Here is a 26,052-nt window from a genome sequence, read left to right as displayed (position 1 = left end):
AGTGCTGCGTATTACAAGTGAGATACAACAGCAAACAGAAGAAGGTTTGCAGAAGGTTTTTAAGTGGCGAAGTTCGGGCCTGCCCATTTTGGTGTCTCCTTGGTGGTTACTCCTGAGAAGGGCCTGGAGGAAAAGCAACTGAGGCCTAATCTACAGGCAACTGCCAAATTGTTTCAGTTGATGTTTTTTCCCTCTCATGTTTGACTATGATAAATAGGTAGATGCCAGAGGAGTCTTCAGCCAACCACCTGTTAATAAACTGTTAAAAATCGTGCAAACCCTAGGTCACAGGTGTGGGGGCCATTTGTCCTGCCTGTTAACAGGCCTGGCCCTAATTCTTTTCTCCCATGGCCATTTCTGCCTTAGGGGAACTCACAATTCCTGTTGACTAAAAGAGCACCCTTTTCCACCACAAGCCTGACAAATCAGACGTCCACATAATTTCTGAACTCATTTTGGTTACGACAGGAAGCACAGGCTCCCTTCCTGTCTGTGTTTTCCTAAGAGAAAACGGTCTTCCCTCCTTTTTTGCATATTTGGCAAGTGGTTCCACCTTTCTCTGCACCCTGGTGGAGTGTGAAGGCAGCAGTGGAACCTTCTGGAGGAGGAAGAGGACACAGAGGCCCTGTAGCCAGGCACCAAGATCCCTCCCAGGTGGCTGAGTCTGAGGGAAACTCCGAGCACCCCTGGGTCCTCAAAGTCTGGATTTGTGTGGAAAAGGCAGCTCTCACTTGGCCTTGGTGAGGCCTCGGTTGGTTGGTGAGTGCCACATAGTTTCTTTGTGTACTTGCATGGATTGGAATAGCCAGTGTGTTCTTCCCTCTTCCCTGCTGGTGTTTCCACAGTGGGTGGCCTGAACCCAGAGCAGCTCCCCATATCCCTATGCAGGCCACCTGTCTCGGGTGATGGAGAGCATCATTATGCTCCGTCTGCGCGCTCTGCTTTCGGATGGCCCCATGCTCCACCTCCTGATAGCTCGTGGCGCGGGGCCACGGCTTAACGAATGGCTGAAAATGGGTCCTAATTAGTGGAAAAGTGCTTTCTTCATATTTTCTCACTCAAGTGTGCAGTGATTCATTTTTCTTATGCAATCATCTCGCTGCTAAAGTAAATCTGACTGTCTTCCCGCCATTTCACACCAAAAGTTAACTCTAACGGGTAGGAGGTTAGATTCGTTGAGAGCAATGCAGTAAGAAGAGGGGACCCAATGTGGGCTTGTCTGTCTGGTCTTCCTCTCTTCCTTTTTTCTTCCCTTCTCTTCTCTGTGTTTCCCTTCCCTCCACTTGCCTTTCCTTTCCTGTCCTTCCCTTCCCTCCCCTCCCCTCTTTCTTTCTATAATTGGTGGGGGTTTTGCACAGACTGTCGAAACACTGAGAACTGCATAAAGTGTTTTTGAATGGGCTTACACATATTGAAGTAGATTTTTATACTCCAACTTTGAGATCACACACTAAAATCTATACCTTTACAGCATTTTCTGTTAGTTTGAAACTATTTGAAAATGAACAATGTGGTTTAGATTAAAATCCTGTTCTGAAGCTAGGAGTTCCACTATGAATATTGATTTATCAGTTTTTGATAAATTTTTGTTGTTATACCAGATTTTCACTGGCAAACCTAGAACAAATGAAATTCCACATAAGATACTTCCCTAGACCTAACGGGAAAAATGTTTAATTTAGAGTCTTTAGGAGAAATGAGAATGAGGAATTGACCTTTTGTAAGCTTACTTCTGAGGCACTCTGAAGTGTGTTCCAGTGCTTTTAATGGAAACTAGAGAGAGCCAGCAAACCCCTAGTGCGAGCCCCACTTTTAACCTGAGAAAGTGACCTTTTCCTCCTCCTTTGTGCTGAGTTTTGCGTAGGGCACAAAATTAAACTGATATTCAAAGAGATTCACTGCAAAAACGTATTGATACATTGTGTATTCCATTTCATTAAATTAAAAACATACTGCTAATTACCTCAGGTTGTTAAACATAAGGCAATTAATTATCATTTTAAAAATTGGTAGGAAGTTGTGAGTACTTTTGCAGTATGTTTTCCCGCTTTAGTATGAGGTTGTATATATTTGCTTGAACTTAAAGAATTTTCACTTTAACATCAGACAATGCTTTGTTAAAGAAATGAAATTTGCTAAAAAGGAACATGTAAAGTGAAACATTAAAAATAAATAATTTCAGCTTACTTAAGAGCTGCAGAAAAATCTGACTGCAGTGTTTAAAATGAATTTTCCCACATTTTGCTCTCTTATGGACAGGAGCATTTTCTGTCAGGTTATAAATAAAGATATGCCCATTTTTGTAGCCCCACAAATGAGGAAGTTGTAAGCTCTCTGAGGTTTTACTGATGAGCCCCCTCCCCCTGGGTTTGCATGAAGAGATCATAGGCCACAAGTAAAGGACTACAAAATGGGATCTAAACTATCCTGGTGGGGCCTGATTCCCACGTTTCACGTGGACCTTACAATGTGATGAATGGTTTTGGCATGAGGGTCTTAAGAATGCTTCCAGATTTGAGTTACAGGACAGCCAGCGCTGAGCTCCCTATTGCAGAACAAAATAGGAATCTAGAACTTTCTTGCTAACAGGATCCAGCTAAAACACCAACTTAGATTCTCAAATGATGTTCTTTTCTGTCATTATTTGATTGTTGTCAGTAGCAGTTATTGTTACCAAGTCATTGATGTATTTATTCTTCCCTTTGCCCTTCTGAGACACAACTCATTTTGACTTCAGTGGAACCCCTCAAAGGTGGGGTGATGAGCAAGGTGAATTTCCAGAGTAAAGCTACTAAGAGACCAAACTACCTGATCTTTGAATCAAATTCTATGTACTGTGGGCATAGTTCAACATAGATTAATTTCTTATAGTTGTTATGAAAAAAATTTCATCTCGATGATAGCTGATAATTTTGTGGGTGTCTTAAACAAAATGGAGGTCAGAATTCAGTCCCTTGGGGAAAATTTCCAGTTGGTCTGGAAACCAAGTGGCCTACCCAAGTTTGAAGACAGCAATCAGGATGTTTGCACCTTTGCATCCTCTCTGGAGCAAAGACTAAATACCCATTATTGTATATAGGTCAAGCCAAAGCAGCCTTTTATATTGCAAGGAATAAGAGGTAAATAGATATATGTGCAGCAATGAATCCCCTAATGTGTTTACTCTAGAATGCATGTTCTCTCTGTATATATAGGTAGATTTTGTAGATCTTGTCTTACCACCTGCTGATGGTAGATACTATATCTAAATAAGATGAGGAAAATTTATAGTACCTAGGAATGTGTCCTCAGTGGGCAAATCAATCAATCATGACTTCAAGTTATTTTTAATAAATATACACATATGGGTTCATAAACAGTGGGATGTTCCTGTGAAGATCTAAATCATTTTACTTCTTTGGGACTAAATAAAATATAGCTCTTGCCAAATAAACTCACACAAGCACTTATTTTAATAGAAGTCAAATGGCTTTGCAGAAATTTCAATTTTACAGGTGCATTGTTTGAAATGTTATGAGAATGCAAGTGGATTTCTCTATTATGTACAGTGTTAAGTTTCAGTCTCAAAATGTCCACCTGAAATGATTTACTTGTATGTTAAGATAATTTCACTGCTAAGAAGGCAAGATAAAGCATTCTTTGTGACACCATGTGCCCTTGCTGAGGGAAAAACTTACTGTTATAACTTTGTGTTTATCTCTCTTTAAAAAAAAATGAAGAAAAAAAACTTTGAAAATAATCGGAACACAACTCTTCCTGGGCTCCTCTGTCTCTTTATCTTATTATAATAAATTACAAAAAAAAAAAAAAGTGACCTGAGGCATATCTGTGCAGACCCTTCTTTTGGAGGCAGTTTCTGTGTTTTTTAAAGCTGTAGGTTCTATTTTCATTGCACTTCATATTGTTGCACAGCTCCTGGCCATGCATGAAGGTCTTCTGAAATCGGTAGGAGGGCAGAAGAAAATGATTCTAAATTTAGATTTTTTTAACTTAAGTGATGAAGTGTGAAACGCCATTTATATTTGAGGAAGCTACCTAGGAAGTGGCTGATGTCGATGGCCCAAATCAGAAGAGGGCCTGTAAAAGCCTCTGTCAATTTTGACTATGTATGCTTATCCCATGGCTGCTCAATAAACAGCAGTAGTAGTTGGAGAGCGGATGGTACAGTAGTATAGACAGGAAGCCTCTCCTCTCTGTGTGAACCGTGCACCCCATGAGAGGGTAGAGACAATACAATATGCCTGTAACGTCAGGACAGACAGTCATAGCCCGCTTGAACTCCAGCTCTGGGCTTCTTGCAGCAACAAACGTGAACACAAAGGACTGTCTCCAATTCCACTTTCTCTATTTTTAAAACAACTTTTTGGATACAGTATCTGCCATCTTTTCTTATACCTCTCTTTGAAACAGGTGGCTCCACTGTGGCATTTAAAATGTTCTGTTTCTTTTCCCTCTGTATCAAATACCTCTTTCCTAAGAAAACATTCAAACAGCATAGTTTTTAACTGTGTTTTGAAAGGTTTCCTTAGTTCCCTTTGACCCTTCCTCTTTTGCATATCAGTTCCTGGCCATAAAAATAAAAAATGCTAGGACAGAATTGCACATCTGAGCTGATTTGCCCTCAAAAAGTTTCACAGTGGAACAAACCGCAGGAGGAGTTTTCTGTGGCTCAGTTAAATGTCGGGGGAGGGTGGTGTGAAAGCCAAATTGGATTCCTGCTTTCCTGTTTAAATCTTGTTTTTCATTGTTATTTGCACCAGCAATACTCTGTGGAATAATCATGAAAATGTGTAGATTGGCAGCTAATTTTTGAAAAATGAAAAGAATCAGAAATGAAATAAGAGTGCTGAGAAGTTTTTATGTTCTCTCAACCTGTTTTGTCAAATTGTTACGAAAACCTATAAGGTCTCTTTGACTAGATACAAAGACTTTGCATATTGCCTTAGCTTTCTCTTGAAGCATTTCCTTTTTTAAAATACAGTGTAATTCACAGTGATATGATAGATTTGCAAAAGTAAAATCTACCAGTCTGAAGATGAAAGGACTTGTCTCTTCGCAGGAATAATGGGTTTTATTAAAGAGGTCTGTGACCTAAGGCATTTTAAATAAATTACAGGCTTGGTCCATGCCCTCCCGCCCCCGCCATGTATCTACTTCCTTCAATATAAGCATCATTGAGTATTTAAGGAAATAACCCCAAATGTAACTCTAGTGTAGCTTCACTTGTCAGGGAGGAAAAAGTAAATAGCATACATTTGGCCAAATAACCAGAAGTTTACTGTAGAAGTTTTATGATGAAATTTGCCTTCATTGCAGAGTATTACAAAGATCATATTAATTTCTGCAATATATAAGTAGCATCCATCCTCATCTGTCATGCATTTGGAGTGCGCGACCCCTGCAACAGGCTGCAACATTCTGATGGACAAGAGTGCTAGAGAGAAAGAGGCATCACCATCAGACTGCACGGGTTCAAGTCTCAGCTCTGTTGTTGATTAACTGTGTGACCTGGGGAAAGCTATTTCTCTTAGCCTTGGTTCTCTCTTCTATAAAATGGAGATAATAATGCAGATGCTTTGGGTTTAATTGGGAGAGTTAAAGACACATTTACATATTTTGCAAGTAGGTGTTGAATTCTAGCTCTACAGTGGACACTATGCAGGGTGCTCAAATGAACAAGTGGACAAGACAGACATCACCCATGGTCTTTATGAGGCTTAACCATTTGCCTCTTCAATGCTAGAAACTTAGTGGGTTGCTTAGACAAAGCCAGTGAGTACCAGTATCCTTTTCTTTGCAACCTTTTCCTAGCACGAAGTATTCAATACATGTTATGAAATATCTCTGGACAAAGAATCCCCCATAGAGTACCAGTGAAGAGGGAAGGCATTTGCTTAAAAACGAACCAACAGAAAGACACTGTAAGGCAGTTGTTTAAGTCTCAGGGAACTATAATTGTTTTCTTTTTCTTTTTCCTTTTTCTTTTTTTTTTTTTTTTTTTTTGTCTCCCTCTGTCACCCAGGCTGGAGTGCAGGGGTGCGATCTCGGCTCACTGCAAGCTCCGCCTCCCGGGTTCACACCGTTCTTCTGCCTCAGCCTCCCAAGTAGCAGGGACTACAGGTGCCCACCACCACGCCCGGCTAATTTTTTGTATTTTTAGTAGAGACGGATTTTCACCGTGTTAGCCAAGATGGTCTTGATCTCTTGATCTCGTGATCCACCTGCCTCGGCCTCCAAAAGTGCTGGGATTACTGGCGTAAGCCACCACGCCCGGCCAACTGCAATATTTTTAAAGCTTGTAGAAGTACTGTGTGCTACCAACAGATAGGCTAATTTTGAGTGACCCTCAGTACTTTGTACAGTTAATTTGGCATGCTGTGTACTTAGTGGCTTTTTAATAGCTGTAAATTTGGGCTGCTAGAAAAGTGGTAAAGTTGTGATTCTTGACAGGCATCTATCTGCATTTTAATTTTTACTTCATTTGTCTAGACTCAGCTTGTCAGAATTACGGGAGAGACTCCTTGTGTCAGGGCAAGCACTGTGAAGAGAGGTATTCACTGTCAGAAAAGAGAGGGGAGCTGGAGGCAGCTCAGAGGCCTGAGACCCGCCTCCACAGGGGCCCCAGCAGGCTCAACGCGGCTCTGATCAGACTCTCCTCTGGGGTGCTGCAGTTAGAATGAGTTCACTTCCTAGCCAGGCTTGCCAAGGCTCCTCACCTGGAAGCAGCAACTGCCCAGGGCTGTTGGATGTTTCTCCCCAGGGAACAGCCAGGTCCCAGTCCTGCCTCAGTGTGGAAGGAGGAAAGGCAGGGTCCAGGAAGCTGTTTCAGGACAGGCCCAAGGTCCCCCAGGGACGCCTTGCAGGGTCCGGGGAGGCTGTAAGTGAGCACTGCCCACACAGCCTGGAAGAGGCCCCTGTGCTGTCGACTTGCCCGGCTCCTAGTCCGGCTTCTGCTCCTCCTTTGTAAAGTTATGGATATGCTAATAGTTTATAACTGAAACTAGGAAAGTAAGTCCTATTTGACACTGTTTGGTCAGAAAGAGGGAGAGAAAGGAGAAGGGCGGAGAGAGACTGAGAGAGAAACAGTCTCTCTCAGACAAAGGGAGGCAGAGGGAGGGAGGGAGAGACAGAAAAAGAGATGGGAGGTAGGTGTGGGAGGAGGGAGAGATGGAGAAGGCAGAGGAAAGACAGACAGAGATTTAGACCTTCCAAGTCAGTGAGCAGTCCAGAGTGGGAGCAGAGGGTGCCTGATGGCTTGTGACTGCAGACTCCACTCTCCGCTCCTAGAGGCACAGCCATGGACAGCTTCTGTCACGTTGGCCCTGCACTTAATCTCTGCATCTATTTCCCCTTATGCAAGATTCAGAACTGCGTGCTCCAAAAAAACAATAAAAACATTCATGTTCGTAAGAATTGCACAGGTGAAAGGTAGTTTGCTGATATTGTTGTATTTTCTACTATCGATTCTTTTAGCTCTTGCCTGAAATTGTTTGGGTTTCCCAGGCAAAGTAGAAAACTGCAGTACGTTTCTGTGAAATAATTATTCCTTCTGGCATCTCCCTTTACGGACCTACTGATCTTGATTTTTCATTTAGGTGAAAGTTTGTGAAAACATGCCATTAGCTTGCTTTTGTGATTAACTCCTTTTACTGAATGTAAGCTCCTTTTAAGCTGAAGCCGTATCAAGCTTAAATTCCCTGTTTTACTTGGCACTCTGTGTTTCTTCCATGTGGGAGAAGAGGGACTCAGTAAGTGCTTTGTAAAATACACAGCCAAAGTGATGCACGTGCTAACAAAGGAGTGTGACAGGACGTAAGTGCCCTTCTAGACACTTCAGGCTCCCTTTTGTAAGCTGTCTTGGAAGAGGCCACGTTTCCTTTCCCTCAAACAGTTTCTCATTGTTTGATTATTCTTTTAGCCTTTCTCTGGAAGCAAAGCCACTTTTACGAGAAAGTCACTGCTTTTCATCTCAAGAGATGCAAGTTTGGAGTTTGGGGAAGTTTTCAGGAGCCCGTCAAGTCATCCTTTATGATGTCAGACGAGTCAGGCCACGGAATTCACAGGGCTCAGTGCAGACTGAAAAGTCGAGGCTTCTTGTTCAGAAATTATTAAAAATTTTGGTGAACATCACACCAAGCAAAGAGATCCCCTAAGCACCAGCCCCCAAGCAACTGCACTCATAAGCCCATGAAGCCCCCTGCCGTCAGAAACAGTGTGGTTGAAATTGTGTATGAACTTGGAAGTGAGGTGGATTGCAAAATGCAGGTCTCCATGCTGGGGCAGGAAGTGGTGATAGGGCATTGAGTGGAAATGTCCAGCAGGCCCACGTGCGAAAATGCAGAGCTCTCTGCCTCTTGCAGACTTGGCTGCTAACCATAGACTCTCTCCAGGAAGGTGCTCGCTGTGGTGTGATCTGCTGCCCACCCCCAGCTCCCTCCAGGAGACTGGTGCGGGGACTGTTTGCAAATGACTGCAAAAGTAAGAAGGTTCCCACAGAGCCGAGCTTGATTTGGGTACCAGCCGAGGACAGTTTGTCAGGATTCTGGCTTGAAACTGTTCTCACATCTCACCCCCTGAAAGGACGAATGTGTCTGGAGGACTTAGCATCGATCACCTCTGTCTCCATGCAGCAAACTCAGAGGCTCACCCCACATTCCACTGGAAGGGTGTTTGCCAGTGGTGCTTGGGTGGAAGAGCCTTGACTGTGCCTTAGGAAACATCTTTTTATAAAAAATTGAAAGTAACTTGAGTATGCAACAATAGGGCATTGGTTATATAAATCAGTTGAGTATTGTGTAGCCAGTAAAATGATGATGGTGGTGTATATTTGTTAAATAAAAAGATATGTGTAGTATTAAATTAAAGAATATTTTAAAACAGTATATTTGTAATCTGTTTAATGTCCTCTTTTTGTAAAAAGCACAGAAATAAATATACAGAAAAAGATAGTAGTCCTAAGTGGTAGAAATTATGAGCATTTTCTTGCCTTTAAAAAAAGTTGTAAAAGATTGTATCATTTATGTAGCAAAAAGTTTAAAGTCATCATTCTAAAAATTTCGTGTTGGTATAGTTGCTGTGACAAGATTTAACTTCTGTATGCTTCACCAATCAATACAGAGGTATTTAAGACCTGGTGTGTGATAGGCCACACTAAAATACTATACACATCTTCAGAAAGCTAAAGAACTAACTTCTAACATCCTGTATTAGTGTGGCACAGCTATTACAAAGATTTTTGTCATTTGAGTCTGTCTTGTTTCTTTATCATTGTTTTGACAGTTTCAGAAGAATCATGGCTTTTCCCCTTTTTTACAGTAAAGGCATCTGAGACTCTTGACGTATTGCTTTTTGGAAATGCTTGTGCTGGTCACATGCTTGCATCTGGGCTAGTGTGTCTGGCTTCCGTGTGCTGGTGGATGCTTACTCTGGTTTCTGAAATACTTTTTCTGTACAGTGGCCAGTGGCTGCACTCCTAAGCCACACACCCACCTTGAAAATTCATGCCACTTTTAGAAATAGATAAAAATCCCTCCCATCCAGAAAAAGTGACTATCATGTATATCCTCATCATGACTAATACTGATATTCCTGAAATTGAAAATAGATATTCCATATGTACCATAAAAGGTATTAAAGATATATGGAGTGATAGATGTATTATATATAACACTTCTACCCTCACAGTTTTCAGCCTAATTGAGAGGGTAAGGTCCCTGAATCATCCATCAGTTTTCAGATCTCTGCTGAAGCAAGCTGCAGCTCAGATCCACACATCTGAACCAGAGACAGAGGTGGCCAAATATAAAAAGGGATACAGGGGGACAACTTGGTTTAGAGTCAACAATTAGACTGTATTTTCTGGTTAGTGAAGGAGCTCTCCTGAAATTCATTTACCGCAGCATAAATGAGCAGATTTCCTTGAAGTCACCTTCTGCTGACCATAGCTTTCTTATCTGTGGAGCTGCCAGCTGTCATCCACTTCGGGGCACCTGAGACTGCTGAGTGGCAGGCCAGGACCCCAAGTGCGAAACACAGCACACCTTTTTGTTTCTACTCCACTGACCCTGGGGTTCTCTCCCTGGTGTTTGTGGCTTGTAGTGCACTCTGTGGAACATTCACTGTGGCCATCGAAGGACAGCATCTTCCCAGTTGTTTCTTTTTTTTTTTTTTATTTAATTTAAACCAATCTGAGAAGCCAACCATCTGTCAGCAAAACAGGAAGGCTTGGGCTCTCTCCTGGGCTCGTTTTGCTGCCGTCGTGAGCGTCACTTCTCCCCGTGTAAGAGTGCTGGTGAAGGCTGAGGCAAGGGCCCAGAAAGATTGAGGGACAAAGACAGGAGCGCCCGCATTGCCCATCTGCCAGGCTGGAGGTGTATTCATTATTGATGGAGGTAGTGCAGTTGCTGCTCAGATATGCAGCCCTGCCTGGGTAAATGAGACATTCTTCAGCAAATTGCTTCGTTTTTTGATTGCTGATTGTACGCGTGTCACCAAGCTGACTCAAGGTTCATCGATGCATGCTCAGTAAATTAGAAAGAACATAACTATGGATCAGCCAAGAGAATGAATTCTGTGCCTACAATGACCCAGGGCCATTTAATTTTCTGCTTAATTTTGTTGCAGTCAGTTTGCATTTTGGGTTATTATGCAGTAGGAAATTAACAATAAATAACAAATTTGGTCCTCCTGTGCTTGTAATGATATTTTTATAAATCTTTGTAATGCTGTTTTTAAAAGGATCAAGGTCTGTGCCAGTCTGATACTCTGGCAAGTATGTGAGGAGGAAAATGCATTATTCTTGCTAGATAACCTTGTTGTTAAATAGCATAGGGGTTCTTTATCTCTCTCTCTCTCTCTTTCTCATATCTTACTGGTATTTTTGCTTTAAACTAAAATCCCTTCCTCTCTTTCTCAGATAACCTGAGGACAATGGATGCTGATGAGGGTCAAGACATGTCCCAAGTTTCAGGTGAGACCTTATGAGATACCCACGTGGGAAGTTCATGAGAAAAGTTTCCCTGGGGCCAGAAGTCAGAGTGCTTGGTGTGGCCATGGGGGAGGACTAGCGGCTATTCTGCAAAAGAAAAGACCATGATGGAAATTGCCTGAGTGTTTCCTTCACCCATTACAAATTATCTCACTTTGAGAAGCTGAACAGAAAGTCTCCAAGATGAAATTAGTTTTACTATTAAACCTCAGGGAAAAAAATGGGAAGAGTTAAATACATATTTGTACTGTTGGAAGGAAAAATGGCTGATTGGTCTGCCCTAAAACCCAAACACATGCCAGTGATGGTACTTAGAGAGAGAGAGAGAGAGAAGCTTGAAAAACAGAATTGTTGGGCACAGTCGTGACTATTTGTTCATCAAGCATGGACACAACATGGCTCCCCTTTGCCATGTATCTTTTCAAGCCATATTGGACATAGCTCTTCTCATCCAGGAGACCCAGGAAGTGGAGAAGTCTGTGTAGGAAAATCCTAAGGGTAGGTCACAGACTGTGACCATTTGGCAGTAGTGAGGATGGACAGCCAGCCAGTCCAACAAAACCGCACAGTTCCCCAATGCATGGACATAGGAAGACAGCTTTCTATCTGGCCCTGTATCCAGAGGCGTCAGGCCCAGTAGTGGCTTTCACAGACTTTGGGGTTTTAGGTATTTCACATTTTTGAGCCTCACAGACTCACAACCAGCCCCAGAGGCTGACTTCTGTTTGAGAAAGGTCTCTCAGTGGCACCTTGCCTTGGCTGAGCACCCTTGTGTTTGGAAGTTTCTATGGGATTGCACAAGTCAGTGCTCCTGATGAAGACCAGGACCTGTGTGTGGCTGCTGCCCTGCTTGGTGGCTTCCCTGGAGAAGGTGCAGGAGAGGATCTTCTGAGTTCCATGGAACTGGAGATAGATCTGCCAATAACAGGCTTCCTTCTCCACCACTCCATAGCCGCTCTATTCATGTTTCAGGTTTTGGACTTAAACTCTCCCAGATGCAAAGAACAAACAAAAGGCTAGCTTGTTTTTCCTTTAGAGTTAGGCTTTGTATTTATTACAATATAATTTCCACATTCTTTGTGTACATTTATATCTTAAATATAATTCTCTGTTTGTATATCATTGAATATTTTCACTTAATTTTTAATTTTTTTTAATCGACACAAAATAGTTGTGTACATAGACACAAAATCATTGGGTGCATAGTGATGTTGTGATACATACAATGTATAGTAATCAGATCAGGTAAATCAGCGTATTCATCATCTCAAACATTTATCGTTTCTTTGTGTTGGGAACATTCAACATCTTCCTTCTAACTATTTGAAACTATATATTATTGTTGACTACAGTCATCCTGCAATGGTGTAGAACACTAGAACTTATTCCTCCTACCTAGCTGTAATTTTGTTTCCTTTAACAAATCTCTCCCTATCTTCCCCTCCCCCAACCTTTCCAGTCTCTGTTAGCCTCTGTCCTGCTTTTTACTTCAAGACAGCAGCATTTGTTAGTTTCCACATGTGAGTGAGAACATGTGGCATTTTAACTTTTAGAATGTGGTATGCAGGCACTTCATGGTACAGTTGGTAAAAGTGAAAATGTGTCCAAAAGCTTGTGATTATCTATGTAAACAAAAATGGTATAAATCCAAATATCAATTTTGCGTTGAAGAACTTACCTTAGAGGTACATTCTCACAAGTGCACAGAGCATTTAAACATTTGTTCACTGCAGCATTGTTACCAGTATTTTAAAACTATGGTACATCCATGTACTTCCACATACAGCTCTTAAAAATAAGGAGGATATGAATGAACTAGTATGAAAAGAAGTTCAAATACATGTGAAAGTGAGAAAAGCATGGTTCTGGATAGTATGCAAAGTATTATCCCGTTCTTTAAAAAGAAAATAAATTACATACACATACACATTTTCTATATGCTTGCCCATAACGTTTAGGAAAATTCTAGAGTGATATTTATTAACCTGGACTTCCTCTTGGAAGATTGATGGTAGAAGGAAGGGGATGAGTTAGGGAAGAGGAGGAGAAGAAGGAAAACTTTGCTTTTCATCTTCTACCTTTTAGCATTATTTGAATTTATTTTCCTTAAGCATATACTTTGTTTCTTAAACAAAAAAGCACAACAGCAAAAAACTAGTTAAATGGGAAAAAAGCAGTTTAGCTCTTTATAGTCTCTCATTTGGCTTTGCCAGCCTCTCACTGCAGCCTAGGAAAGCTGGTCTGGGAAACACTGGTAGATGAGGACTGTGATCCTCACTCATGGAAGAGGATCTCATTCACTGGGTTTGCTGACTGTGACTAGAAGTGATTAGAGTGTCAAGAAACCCAAGCATGTTAAAAATTTCCACAGGCCAAAAAGATGCTTTCATTGTTCTGCTCTTCTTCTTTTCCTTGTCGCTTTCACTTTGGGTAGCTTCTAAATTGGTATTTTGCATGGTGCATTTAAAGAAAATGAGACCCCTTTGGCCAATGCAGGGGTCTACACTCTGATATTCTAGAGTCAAAGCTGAATGCTGACACCTAGGGATTCATCTCTAGAATATTTCTATAAAGAATAGCCACTCAGTATTCTGATCTCATATCTTAGTAACAAAACTAACAAAAGCCTGATTCTCCTCTGGTAGTTTTCTTGTCTTTACCATTATACAAAATAAGTAATTTGTTCTGCACCCTAACCGTTCAAAGGATAGGGTAGCTGGGGGCGGAGACAAGAATGGAGACCTTATTACATAAGACTTCCTGAAAAAGGAAACTCTGTTTTTGTTTGAAATGATTTGGTCTGAAATTTAGTTTGTGTACACTTACCAAAGGGATTCCTATTTCTAAAACACTCATAGTACTTTTGATTTCTGTTAACCTTTGAGCACTCTACATAGTGATGAGAGCACTTAAAGTGTCATGTCACTTTTAGTAAAGAATCAAAGAATATTTTTTCTACTTCTTGGAGTTTGATCTCTGCTTCTCCAGTTAAAACCAGTATTTGTTTTTTTTCATTTCTAAAGTTGGAAGAAATAACACTTAGTTATGGCATAAGGATGTACATTTAACCAAATAGGAGTTAACATTCTTGACAAGAAATCTTATCAAGATTATGTTATAGATTATAAGAAATCTTATCAAGAATATGTTCCTAAATCATCCTCTTTTCTCATAAAATATTCATGTATCAGCAATTTCATTGGATTCAACCTAATGTATGCGAAATGCTTGATAAACAGATAAATACTTAACATCTGTCTTTTTTCAAAGCACTGGGTTCTTTGTTCCTTGAGATGTATAAATGTAGGCTATGCCCTGGTTTACAGTGTCTCACAGATGTGTAGTAGTAGACACTCCATAAGCATTTACTGACTTGAATTCACAGAGTATTGAGAAAATGCTATTGATGGACTTGGAGGAGAGCATATCTAAAGCAAGCTACCCTTTCCTTTAAGGCACATCTCACTAATTCTTTGGGTAAAGCATATTTTTTCTTTCTTTTGTGTTTTTGGCAGTCTTTCCAAAATACGTGTTATACCTATGCATTATTTTTTGGTTTGGTTTCTAAAGAGTCAACCGGTAGGAAAGTAAAGGATGTGGGAGTTGAGAGATGTGCATCAGCATCCCATCTCTGCCTCCCACGATGGGACCTGAGACAGTTATTTTTGCCTCCTGGACCACCATAGTATCATCTGTAACAGGAGGGACTTGAGCCAGTTGATCTCTAAGGTTCCTCTGGCACCTGTGACCCTAAATATGTGTTGGATATTGGCTTAATGCTATTTGTAGTGTGGTTTTTTGGGGATATGGAAACCAGAAGTATACCCTTAGATGTATATAATCTGCTTACATAAAGAAGGTTTGTATATATTGCAGTGTAAATGGGAATATTTTATCAAGTTAAGCATAGTACATCACATTGATTAAATGCTTTGTATTTACCAAACATTACCTGAAGTGTTTTCTCATTTCAACCTCACAAGGACCCACAGGAGAAAATATAGTTATCATTTCCAACCTGCAGAGAGCTGAGACTCATGGAATTTAAGTAACTGACCAGAAGTCCAGTAGGGAGTCAGAGATGGCTCTGGGGTGGGATCCCCACTTGGACCCTAGAGTGCAAGCTTCTCCACTACTTGATAGAGTTGGGATTCTATATTTTGAGCTTGTATTTACCCAGAGAATTATGTCCTCTTGGGCAATTATATATACTAAAACCCCATGCATTTGGGAGAGGGAGGATCATAGAACTTTGTGGAGTGAATTATACTCTACTTGAGAAATTATCTGCTTACAGTTTATAAGCTAATTATACCATATCTCATCCAGTTTTCCCAGAACACTTCACATAGGTAATGCTTTATTTGAAACATAGGCCATAGGTAAGTTAAGTGTAAATGTGTAATTTAACCAGAAGTTTATTTTATTTTTCTAAGTAAGTGAATTGTATTGCATCTTCTAAATTATTCTATTTAAACACTTGATGTCTTGCTGTCTCCATCTCTGTGTGTTTGCATGCCATTGTTCATGTTCTTAGGAAAAGTGTGGGAGCTTGATGCAATATATACCTTATGTTTCTATGTACATATAGTTTACCAAATAATACCATAAGTGTACTTAGCATATTATAATCCATGCACATTATTTTTATTTTATCTTCACCGCAACCCTGTGAGATAGACCAAAATCATGTTTTTCAGCCTCCTTTTTCCACTTGTGGAAGGAGTCTTAGAAAGGGGACCAGTCTTGTGTTCCCATAGGTCTTACAACTAATTGGTCAAGCCACAAAGCCAGAACTATGTCCTGGGTCAACTAACTCCTAGTCACTGTGTGTTAGTATTTGAGATGTGTTGACTTGTTTTAATCATTTTAGTGTTTTATAATATTTACATACTTTTACATTTTAAATGGTTAACTGGACAAATTTGTTTAAAATCAATGCATAAAAATACTGTGCCTATATTGATGGGGTTCATGAAGTGATAACTTTTCATCATGGAGATCCTCAGCTATCACAGACAATGAGGGGCCCTGGGCACAGAGGCTCACGTGAGGGATGAAATTCTCAGCAGCTCGGACTCACACTTTGGGGCTTTTAGGCAAATCAGACAACCTCTTAAGAACTATCACTGAGTTCAGGCAAGGCGAGCTTGAATTAACATGGAGCCCTTGGTGGGCATGTGAATATATCTCACTTCACTACCATCCAGTTCTGACTCTTTACTCGATGCCCCTGTACATGCCAAGACTGATTTTTTATTCTCCCTTCTCCCCATGTGGTTTCTTCTGCATAGAGAGTTCCTATTGATCAGTCTGACCCATGGTATTTTAGAATTGCGATCCCTACTGTTTCATTATTCCTTTTTCTCCCCCATGTTGAAAAAAATAAATGTCCTGAGATGCAAGATCAGGGACACTGGAGCACTGACATTTAGTTCAGTGCAGGAAGTAAAGGCAGATGTAATTCTTAAGAAGCACACCTGTTATTATGAACCATCCTCAACAAATTGTAGTGGATCTTGTTCTCTCATAGATACAGCAGTTAAATTTTTTAGTAAAAGTAACTAAGCGTTATTTGGATGTATTTTAGCATGCACTGAGCAGAAAGTACGACATTTTTTCACTGGGTAAGTCCTGATTCTTTATGATCCTTCCTGGGTTCCAGGGTGCTGTGCGTCTAAAGGCATCTCAGAGCATCCTGCAGTGCTCCAGCGCAATCACAGGGAAAAACTATAGGCGGAAAAGAGTCAATAAAGTTTAGTTTCTCAACGTCCCTCCCCCACCCCATAATAATGACAGCTGGTTAATCATGAGACACATGCACACCCTACACGCTCTGTACATGTTCACTCATTGAGATAGCATGTCAGGCCAGGAGGCTCCATGGTCATTTCTATGAAGGTACTTTAGCAGGTCTTCAAGGCAAGTGGCCTGGGTCCCTGCCTCCCCAAATTGCAAGGTCCCCACTTTATGTAGGGGACCCGTTGTGTATATTACAGTTCTGTGTAAGATTATTTTGTTATTCTTACCCCCACCCCTCCGCTGCCAAAAAAAATAAAATAAAAATAAGAATTCCTCTGACAACCTTCCTAAAGTCCTGGAAGTTTGAGCATCATTGCTCTAGGAAGTCATCTTATACAAAAATAAGAGTTGTCAGGTGGTTCATATACCTCCTGCATTCTCCTATTTGGAGTTTTTCTCCATTTATGAAAGAACTGAAAACAGTAAGATATTTAGCAATTGTTACTTTAAAATTTTTCTATTTATAGGCCGGGTGCAGTGGCTCATGCCTGTAATCCCAGCACTTTGGGAGGCCAAGGCAGGCGGATCATGAGGTCAAGAGATTGAGACCATCCTAACACGGTGAAACCCCATCTCTACTAAAAAAAAATACAAAAAATTAGCCAGGCATGGTGGCGGGCACCTGTGGTCCCAGCTACTTGGGAGTCTGAGGCAGGAGAATGGCTTGAACCCGGGAGGCGGAGCTTGCAGTGAGCCAAGATCACGCCACTGCACTCCAGCCTGGGTGACAGAGTGAGAATCCATCTAAAACAAACAAAAAAAAATTCTATTTATAGCAATGAAAATAGTACTGACTTAATACACATTTCCAAGGCTTTAGCATAACATGAGCACTTTCAATCAATGTCTCGCTGGCCTTTTGTTTTTCCTTGGGAAATTCTTATAATCCTGCTCCATCTTTAACTATTAATTTTGTATTGGCTATCCAAATATACCCAATAATGCTCTTTCTGAAAATATGCCAATTGTGGTAATTACAGCTAAGCTGGAATATTAAATTGTAATGTCTGTTTTCCAGAGAATGAAATAGTATTCCCCAGAGCATAGGCTTGGTGCCTGTGCAGGTTCTATTTTAAATATTCCAGGAAGGGTTGTTTTATATACCGGGAATGATTTTACTGGTCTTGCCAGTCATCTGAAATGCTGGTGTTACTCTTGTGTAAGGTTTATTCAACAAACAAGGACATTTCACACAATACCTAGTCATGTTTTTCAGACTTTTTAATGTTTGGTTCATCATTTGCACACACTCTCAAAAATCTAGGTTTGTCTGTGTGTTCATATCACCTTGCCTGTTGCCAGCTCAGTCAGCAGGCACATGCTCCCAGGCTGTTGCTGTTTCATTAGACTTCTTCAGGACCTTCCTCTAAAATGGTCTTCCACACGTAGCTATACTGCATTAGTTCACATCATCTGTTTCTTGCATGTGGGTTGTGTCTCAACTCAAGTTTAAGTTAGAGCTGGAAGGGCGGAAACTATAGGAGTTGCAGCTTCAGTGGAGAAAAGAGCCTTTCCTTCCAGTTGTGGCTTCCCAAGCAAGGTTGGATTCCTCAGAGTAGGAGTGACTCCCCATTGCTAGAGCCTCTGGCCAAATTAAATTCTAATCCTGTCAAAATAAATACAGGTATTCTGTAAAAGCCGATTTCATTTTGTAAATCTTACTTTGTATAGTGTAAGCAATTTTTGTATTTGTATGGATTATATTTTATTTTCCTATTTCAAAGAAAAGAATTTGTGTTAGCAGACTCCTTTGCTTGCAGAGAGGGGATCATTTTCCCAGTAGGCATGGGGTTCCCTTCCATTCCCTGTCCAGTCTTCTTCTCCCCACCAAGTTAAGTCAAACTAAGCAGCTGGTAAGATATTCCCTGGCTCTTGCAAAGAGATGGCAGGATACCTGGTGTGGTATCCTCAAACACAAATTGACAGGAGGGTGTGGTGCGGCAAGCTCATTGTGGCGGTAAATTGGAACAAGCTTACAGGGGGATAAGTTGACAAAAGATAGGAAGAACCTTAAAAATATAGATGCCTTTTACTCAGTGATAAAACATCTAGATATTTATACTGTGGCGATTATCAGGAATATGTGCAAAGATTGGCTATTAGGATGTTCGTTACAGTGTTGTTTAATAATAAAAAAAGGACAGAAAATAATATGAACTCAAAAACAGGAAAAGAACTTAAATAAATCCCAGTGTCCCCATTATAAATGAAATTATGGAAATATGTCCCTGAGTATGGAAATATGTACACGAGAATGTCTAAAAGCTAGTTCATTTTGAAAAACAAAATGATGTCACCTCATATTATTTATAGTATATAAGATGATTTTAAGAGTGGCAGTGTCTGGGATTATAGGTGATTGTATTTCTTCCCTTTTGCACATCTGTGTTCTCTCATTTGTCTTGTGTGGGGAGAAGTGACTTTTCATATAAAAAGAAAAAGGTATATGCATCCCAGCAGAGAAGCACTGGCTCTACCCAATACCTGCCTCCTCATGCCACTCTCTCAAGCCAAGCCAGGGGGAAGCCCAGGCACCTTGACCATGACCGCCCGAGACTCACGCTTCTTCTTTCTCTTCAGGGAAGGAAAGCCCCCCAGTAAGCGATACTCCAGATGAGGGCGATGAGCCCATGCCGATCCCCGAGGACCTCTCCACCACCTCGGGAGGACAGCAAAGCTCCAAGAGTGACAGAGTTGTGGGTAAGTGGGTCACCAGCGGCCTCTGTGCCTGTGAAACCTTTGTCTCTTTGTATTTTTCCAAGACAGTGATGAAGGGATACGAGTCATTTTATCCATTGTGTTCCCTCAACTGGCATATAAGAAACATGGCACAGAGATTGGCTGGATGGGGGTCCTCTGGTGTGTGGGAGGATGGACACTCACAGGCCAGCATGGCCATGAGAGCCACACACCCCGCAAAATGTCCAAGTTGAGGAGCAATCCTGCCCAGGGAGGCATCTCTGTCACTGTCCTCTGTCCTCACTGCACTTGCAGGAATATCAAATGTTATGGATTGTAGATCGTGAAAATGACACACTTATGTGTTTTGGCAACAGTGCTCTTCAGTGTTTGGGGTTAGAAGAAGCCACATCTGGCCATTTTATGTTATCCCTCTAATCTCTAGTTCTTAAAATTCAGATTTAACTAAAAACAGAAAGTTTCATAAATGGTAATTTTTAAATGTTATAAAAAAAATCTAAGCACACATTTACATACCTTTTCTATAAAAAAGTACATATGGAACCATCTGCAACTCCACTGGTCAACTTACACATGTGACAGTTTGTGTTTGGAAAACTTCACCCACCCTCTTTATTTCAAGAAACCAATGACTGAGAGAAGTTCAGTGAATTAACCAAGGTCAAATGACACAGTCAGAATTGAACTGAATTTCTGACTCAAAGACTAGTTCTCGCTCCATTATACCATGTTCTCATGAGCTATTGAGTCAACGGTTCCCTGGAATACTTGCTTTCTCCTTTAAAAAGAGAAAGAGCTGTGATACTAAAAGCCACCTATTGGCATAAAAGAATATCATGAAGGACATACAGGTAAAATGAGGTAGACTGGATCAGTGTGGGTCAGCTACATAAGCCCCCATAGCCAAGGAGGGAACATGTATTTAAAATTCTCAGGCTTATGAGAATCGCCTCAACTCTCTGTCTATAGGACATCCTAATGCAATAATGGAAAATGTGATAACTGAGAATTTTATCTACATGTATAGAAAACATATTTTGTATGCTTTTTATGTGTCTTAGAAACCAAGTGGACTAGGTATAATGGTTCTTTTTTCTTTTAACTCAGCAGCACAGTTAATGGCATAAACAGATAAAGATGGTGGCTAAAGCCATTTGGTGTAGATGAATCCAGAAAGCAAGTATATTTATGAATTATTTTACGCTATTGGAAAATGGCTACTATATGAAAGTAGAGGGGAAGAGACATGAACTTGTGGATTATCTGCTCTATTCTACTGAAGAAAGATACATATATCATTTCAGGCTTTTCCAAAGTTGGGATGCAAATGATCATGTTTCATTTTAATTTATGTATTTATTTTTGAGATTGTCTTCTATGTATTGCAAGTGATACTGGTTTTACCATACACTGTGCTACTACAAGGGTTCCTTTCAAAACACATTTATGTAAATTAAAAAATCAGTTTAAATAAAAACATTAAGTCAATAGTAACACATAGATATGAGAAAAGTTTGCAAAAGTGGCGCAGGAATAGTCATTGGGTGGTGATGTTCCCTGATTTTTTTTAGTCCCTGAAGCACCCAGCGCCAAGGGTACTGTTCTCCCTGATTAACACGGGAGCAAACAGATGCTCACACCCTGCCCAAGAACACAGAGAGGCTCAGGGACTGAACCAGAAGAAATGATCCATTAACCATGTAAATGAATGGAGAGCCTGGATGTCAGAGTGAGGAGGCCAGCTCGGGTCACTGTGGAGAGAGAGATGGGCTCTCCCTGGAATCCCTGCAACTGCCCTTAAAGGCTGTGAGCCATCGTGGCTGGGGCACCTTTAGAGAACTGAAAGTCAGGCTGATTCCTGGAGAGTGAAGAATAGCACACATGCCTTCAAAACAGTGTCAGTATCCTGTCCCTTATGGACGTCATATTGTTAGTGGGTTTTCCTGGGTGGGAGACCACCCAACATGTGGTTGGCATTACTGATGGGTTCCCAGAGCTGTGTCTCTTGGTTCAAAGTCCTGCCCTCAGTCCCAGCTGCCCCCAGCACAGGCGTCACCTTGGAGTCGGGGGCGGGTTTGTCCTTGCCCGTGGGTCCTGGCCTTGCCCTTTGTCATGTTTGACATGACTTTCAGTCTACCTTTCCTTCAGGATGAAGTTTAGAAAATATGATTTCAGAATTGTGAAATTTAAAAACCCTAGAAAACGTCTTTGCTCAGCTTGTAAATAGCAGTTGATGCAGCCCTGTGGACAGGCGGGGACAGCGTGTGACGTGGGCACTGAGATGATTTGGGAGATGAATGCTCCTCAGTGGGGCTAGAGGCCACAGGAGTGATGGGTTACTGTAAAGAAAGCAAAAAAGATGCAAAAGCCCACATGACAAACCGGGCACCACACAAAGGAGAGGCTTGAGAAGAGGAAGTGAGGGAGGGAGAGGATCCCACAAGACCGAAGTGCCCAAGAAGACATGGAGGGAAGAGAGGGCTCTTCACATAGCTGAGTTTAGAGACCACCCTCGATGGTTCTGGAAGGAAACCAGCCGGCTTTCATATGTGGTGACAGGCTGTTCATTAATTTGTAGTGTATAGCATTAAATAAATGAAGTATGTAGAGAACATTAGGAAACAATATAAAAAGGTGGGGGAATTCGTGGATAAAGGAAATAAACTGGGTGCCATATTTCATCACATTATTCCATGGGAATAAGTCATCAGTGCAAAGGACTGTAAAGAGCGCACAGCAGGAAATGAGAAGACAGCCCTCCCCAGGACAGAAGTAGTGGGGCCGGCAGGAGGAAATGGAGTTGCTGAAATGCAGGGTGAGCAGCAGGGGCGGAGAGTGCCCTGTGGGTAAGGCATACCTCAGAAGGGACAGGTCCAAGCTCCCTGCTCCCTGGCCTGGAGCTTCTGGCAAAGCTTTTTCTCTCTGAGCCTCAGTTTCCTCCTTGGAAGGTGGCAGTAGCAACTGAACCTGCATCACAGAATGGCCTTGAGGGTTAGATGGAACATATATAGACATACTTTGTTGAAGACAGAGTAGCAAAGACACAAAGTAAAAAGGACAGATAAAGGAAATTCAACTTGTGCAAAATAGAAATTTCAAAGATTTACAAGAAGGGTAAAGGAAGTTATCGTAGCTTCAGTTGCGAAAAGGGAGAGAACAGATGACCAGCACCAAGGATAGAAGAGGTATTTCTTACTTAAAAAAGAAAAGTCGTCCAAAGAATAAGCAAACTGAAAACAGCCAGAAGAGAAAAGAGGAATTTGTTAGAATAGGGCAAGACTAAAGGACAGAGTAAGGGTGCTGGCTGCCACCTGACTCAAGTCCAAGTCGAGCTGTCACTGTTGAAATTTCAAGAAGAAAAGGTGAGAGGCTAAAAGATGCAAAAAAAAAAAAAAAAAAAAAAGGGTGGGAAATGATTTGCTAATAATAGATTACACGGGTGTCTGCTTTAGAAAGTGACAAGGAACACTTTTGGAAAGCTGTGAGCTGTTATGACCACTGGCATCCTTCAGTGTTAGGCAAATCTATTCTCAACAAGGATAACAGACCATATTAATAAACAAATTGCTGGGAATGGTAGAAATCAGTCCCCTATGATGAGGGTGCGAGGTTATACTGATTGGTGAGTCACTCCCAGAATAAATAAGTAATGGTTTCACACCTCATTGCTTCATTCAGTGTGGAAGGAACATTCTAGGTTTGTGTGTAAGTTTAGGGAGAAGGAGACAGAGCCAGAGGGCACAGCAGCCCTGCAGCCCTCAGTTGGCCTCCATTTTCTTCCAGGTCTGAAGAAAATGGAACAAAGGATTTAAAGTGCTGCTTGAAGAATTTAAGTTAGACTTAAAGGAGAGATGTGGTCTTTACTCTCCTTTTGGTAAGGAGAGGTTTAGTCATCAGAATGGTCTATTTAATGAGACTCTAGCTTCTGAAGTGGTCTTTTTAAAAACTAGAGAACTCTCACCTCTCTGAAGTGGTTGTGTATGAAACTGTTTAAAGCTGAGGATGCACTCAGTGACCTCTTCAGGCAACCCCAGATTTACTCAGTCAGCCATGCCACACATGCTAGAGAAGTAAAAAAATGAATTAAGACTTGTTCTGAAAACTCTTGAGCAGGAACTCTTAAAAGTTTTTCATTTAGGAATTATGTCAGGGTTGGGGTCTGGAGAGCAGATAAGTGTTTTGTGTGAGAAAAGTAAAAGTTTAGTTATTTTCTTCCCTTATTCAGTAATACTTGCATTTTTTGCCTCCTTCTTTATACATACATATTTGCCAGTTACTGACTTCTCTCTTGTACACATTTCCGTGTCCTAAATTAACCAAGGGTTCTCAGCTGCTAGGATTCTATTGACAAGCACAGAGGTCTGGAGGTGTGAGTAAGGGCATTCCTCCCTCATGAATTCAGGAAGCAGGGGAGGCATTTGGGTGGGCGGAACAGAGGAGCAAAAAACCAGAGGACAGAGAAGAAAGATTCCAGGCTAGAAAATGGGATGGCCACCCCTGAGAAAGCAGACAGGCAAATTTAGGGCTTAGAGTAGAATTGAAGAAAAAACCCAGGGCAGAGGCACAGGAATGCTGTAGGACTGAATTGGGACCATGATTGATGTAAGCGACCGGAGATGGGTTAGTTGAATCTGTGGAAGGCTGAAGGATTGAGGCCCATATGGGCCTGGAACAAGGCTTACTGAATGACTTGCTACCTGGCTTGATAATCGGGACAACCTCAGGCAGTAGTTATTCAGGCGGGAGGACCCATGAGTTTGAATATAGGGAGATAAGGTGTATTTCTATATGCCCTGGTACATTCCAGAATGTGCTTCTTTGGCTCTGTGCACTGGAGCAGCCAACTCCAGGAGTTGTGAGGAGATTGCCATGGTTTCATGAGTGGTTTATTTCAGCTTGCATCTCACAGTGTGGTGTTCAGAGGCATAGGATCTAGGCTCCCTGGCAGCACGGAGAGATAGAAACTGAATCAGCACAACTTAGGTACTTCACGTTGAATAGTTTGGACAGGATTTGATTTACCCTAGCATAATTGAAAAAAAAAAAAAAAGTAGAAAAAAAAAATCTAGGTATTTTCCCTCTGGACTTCAGAACAAATGATTGAGTGTGTAAAAGCATAAATATTCTTTTTTATTCATTCAATTGAAGTAAAAATTTCTTTACTCAGCCATGAGTTCTAGGACTGCAGTGGGAATTGTAAGAGGATTACCATATTTTTAATCGGCTATTCTGGTGCCAAATCTCCCCTTCATTTTAGAGTTTCAGGCAGAAGACCAGCACGGTACTGGGGAGGTAGACAAATGGTAGTAACAGTCCTGTACAGCCTGGGAAGGAAGGAGTGGTGCTGAGGACAGCTTTCACCATGGAAAGAAAGCAGCCGCTCTGGTCTAATTGGAGATTGGGCAGCAGGCTTTTGAGCACGGATGCGGAGCCTGCTTATCTAATCAGCAGCTAGAGGAAGTTGTTTTTATCTGCGGAATGCATCTCTTCTGAACCGATAAACCCCATTTTAGCTGGGGAGAAATATTATCTAGCAGCATCTGAGCATTAGCTGCAGCTGAGCTCAAGCATGTTCAAATGTGAGAGAAGTCTCAAGCCGAGAACTGTTTGCCGAACTTCAAGTGACTGGAGTATTGGTTTCAAGTTTTCTTTTTTTTTTCTTCTTTGAGGAATAACTGAAAGCATATTATTTGGATTCTTATTCACCTTGCTTTTTTAGTTCCTTGCCCCCTTCATAGTTGAATTATTATTCAGTGGTCCATGGAGCAAATTTTGAAAATTCTGTGTTACTCGTCTTGCAATTTCCTACCACTATCTTGGAATGCCTCGTGAAGACAGCAAGTATTGTCAGCACAAACATGTCCAAGCCCAGATGATCCCAGTTGGAAAGCCTCCCCTTTTCCAAATTTCCCAAACATGAGATATAGCATTACAAAATGATCTGCCCACCTCTAAGCTTTTCCATGTTTGATAAGAGAGGCCATGATGTAACAGGTTCGTTGCTTCGCATTTCAAAGTCAATTTTAATGTACAGTCTTCCAGATTGCCTTTTGGGTAGGATTTTTATGTCTGCTAATTTGTCAAGTAGTTCAAAATGTTTAGGGATCATGACAGAACTTCATGACAGTTTTGATTTTAGATTAAAGTAAGTGACTTTTGTGCTATATCAGATACCAGCTTGTACTAGGTTTTGGAATGGACCGGTGAGATCAGGCAGCAGAAGTTTAATAACTTTCCTTGGAAAACTGAAATTGATGTGTGTGTGTTTGTGTATATGTGCATGTGGTATATGTGTTGTGTGTGTGCAGGTGTCTGTATATATGTGGGGGGTATATGTGGTGTGTGATGTATATATATGTATGTTTGGGTGGCATGTGTATGTTTGCATCTGTGTACATGTAGTATGTTTAGGTATGTAGTCGTGTGTGGTATATGTGACACATGTTTGTGTGTACATGTATGTGTGTGGTGTGTGTATATGTATATGGAGTGTATGTGTGTATGCTGTGTATATGTATATGGGGTGTGTATGTGTGTGGTGTGTATATGAATGGGATGTGTAG

The 26,052-nt window shown here is 41.2% G+C and overlaps 1 protein-coding gene across 3 annotated transcripts in view; it reads left to right on the top strand.

The window, feature by feature from the left end:
• The window catches only part of IKZF1 (IKAROS family zinc finger 1), a 101,903-nt gene that overhangs the window by 3,616 nt on the left and 72,235 nt on the right, over positions 1-26,052 (top strand). For 2 of the 3 annotated variants that reach the window (XM_025380013.1, XM_025380014.1), the window contains exons 2-3: positions 10,916-10,969; positions 19,370-19,489. In XM_025380013.1, coding sequence (XP_025235798.1) covers positions 10,930-10,969; positions 19,370-19,489 — 160 coding nt within the window. In that variant the 5' untranslated portion in view covers positions 10,916-10,929. Of the gene's footprint in view, positions 1-532; positions 760-10,915; positions 10,970-19,369; positions 19,490-26,052 lie in introns of those variants that run through there. The other variant, XM_025380015.1, reaches the window with a different exon arrangement.

This window comes from Theropithecus gelada, chromosome 3 (assembly GCF_003255815.1).
Source record: "Theropithecus gelada isolate Dixy chromosome 3, Tgel_1.0, whole genome shotgun sequence".
Taxonomy (NCBI): domain Eukaryota; kingdom Metazoa; phylum Chordata; class Mammalia; order Primates; family Cercopithecidae; genus Theropithecus; species Theropithecus gelada.
Note: the sequence above shows the minus strand (reverse complement) of the source record. Positions and strands in the feature narration are given on the sequence as shown.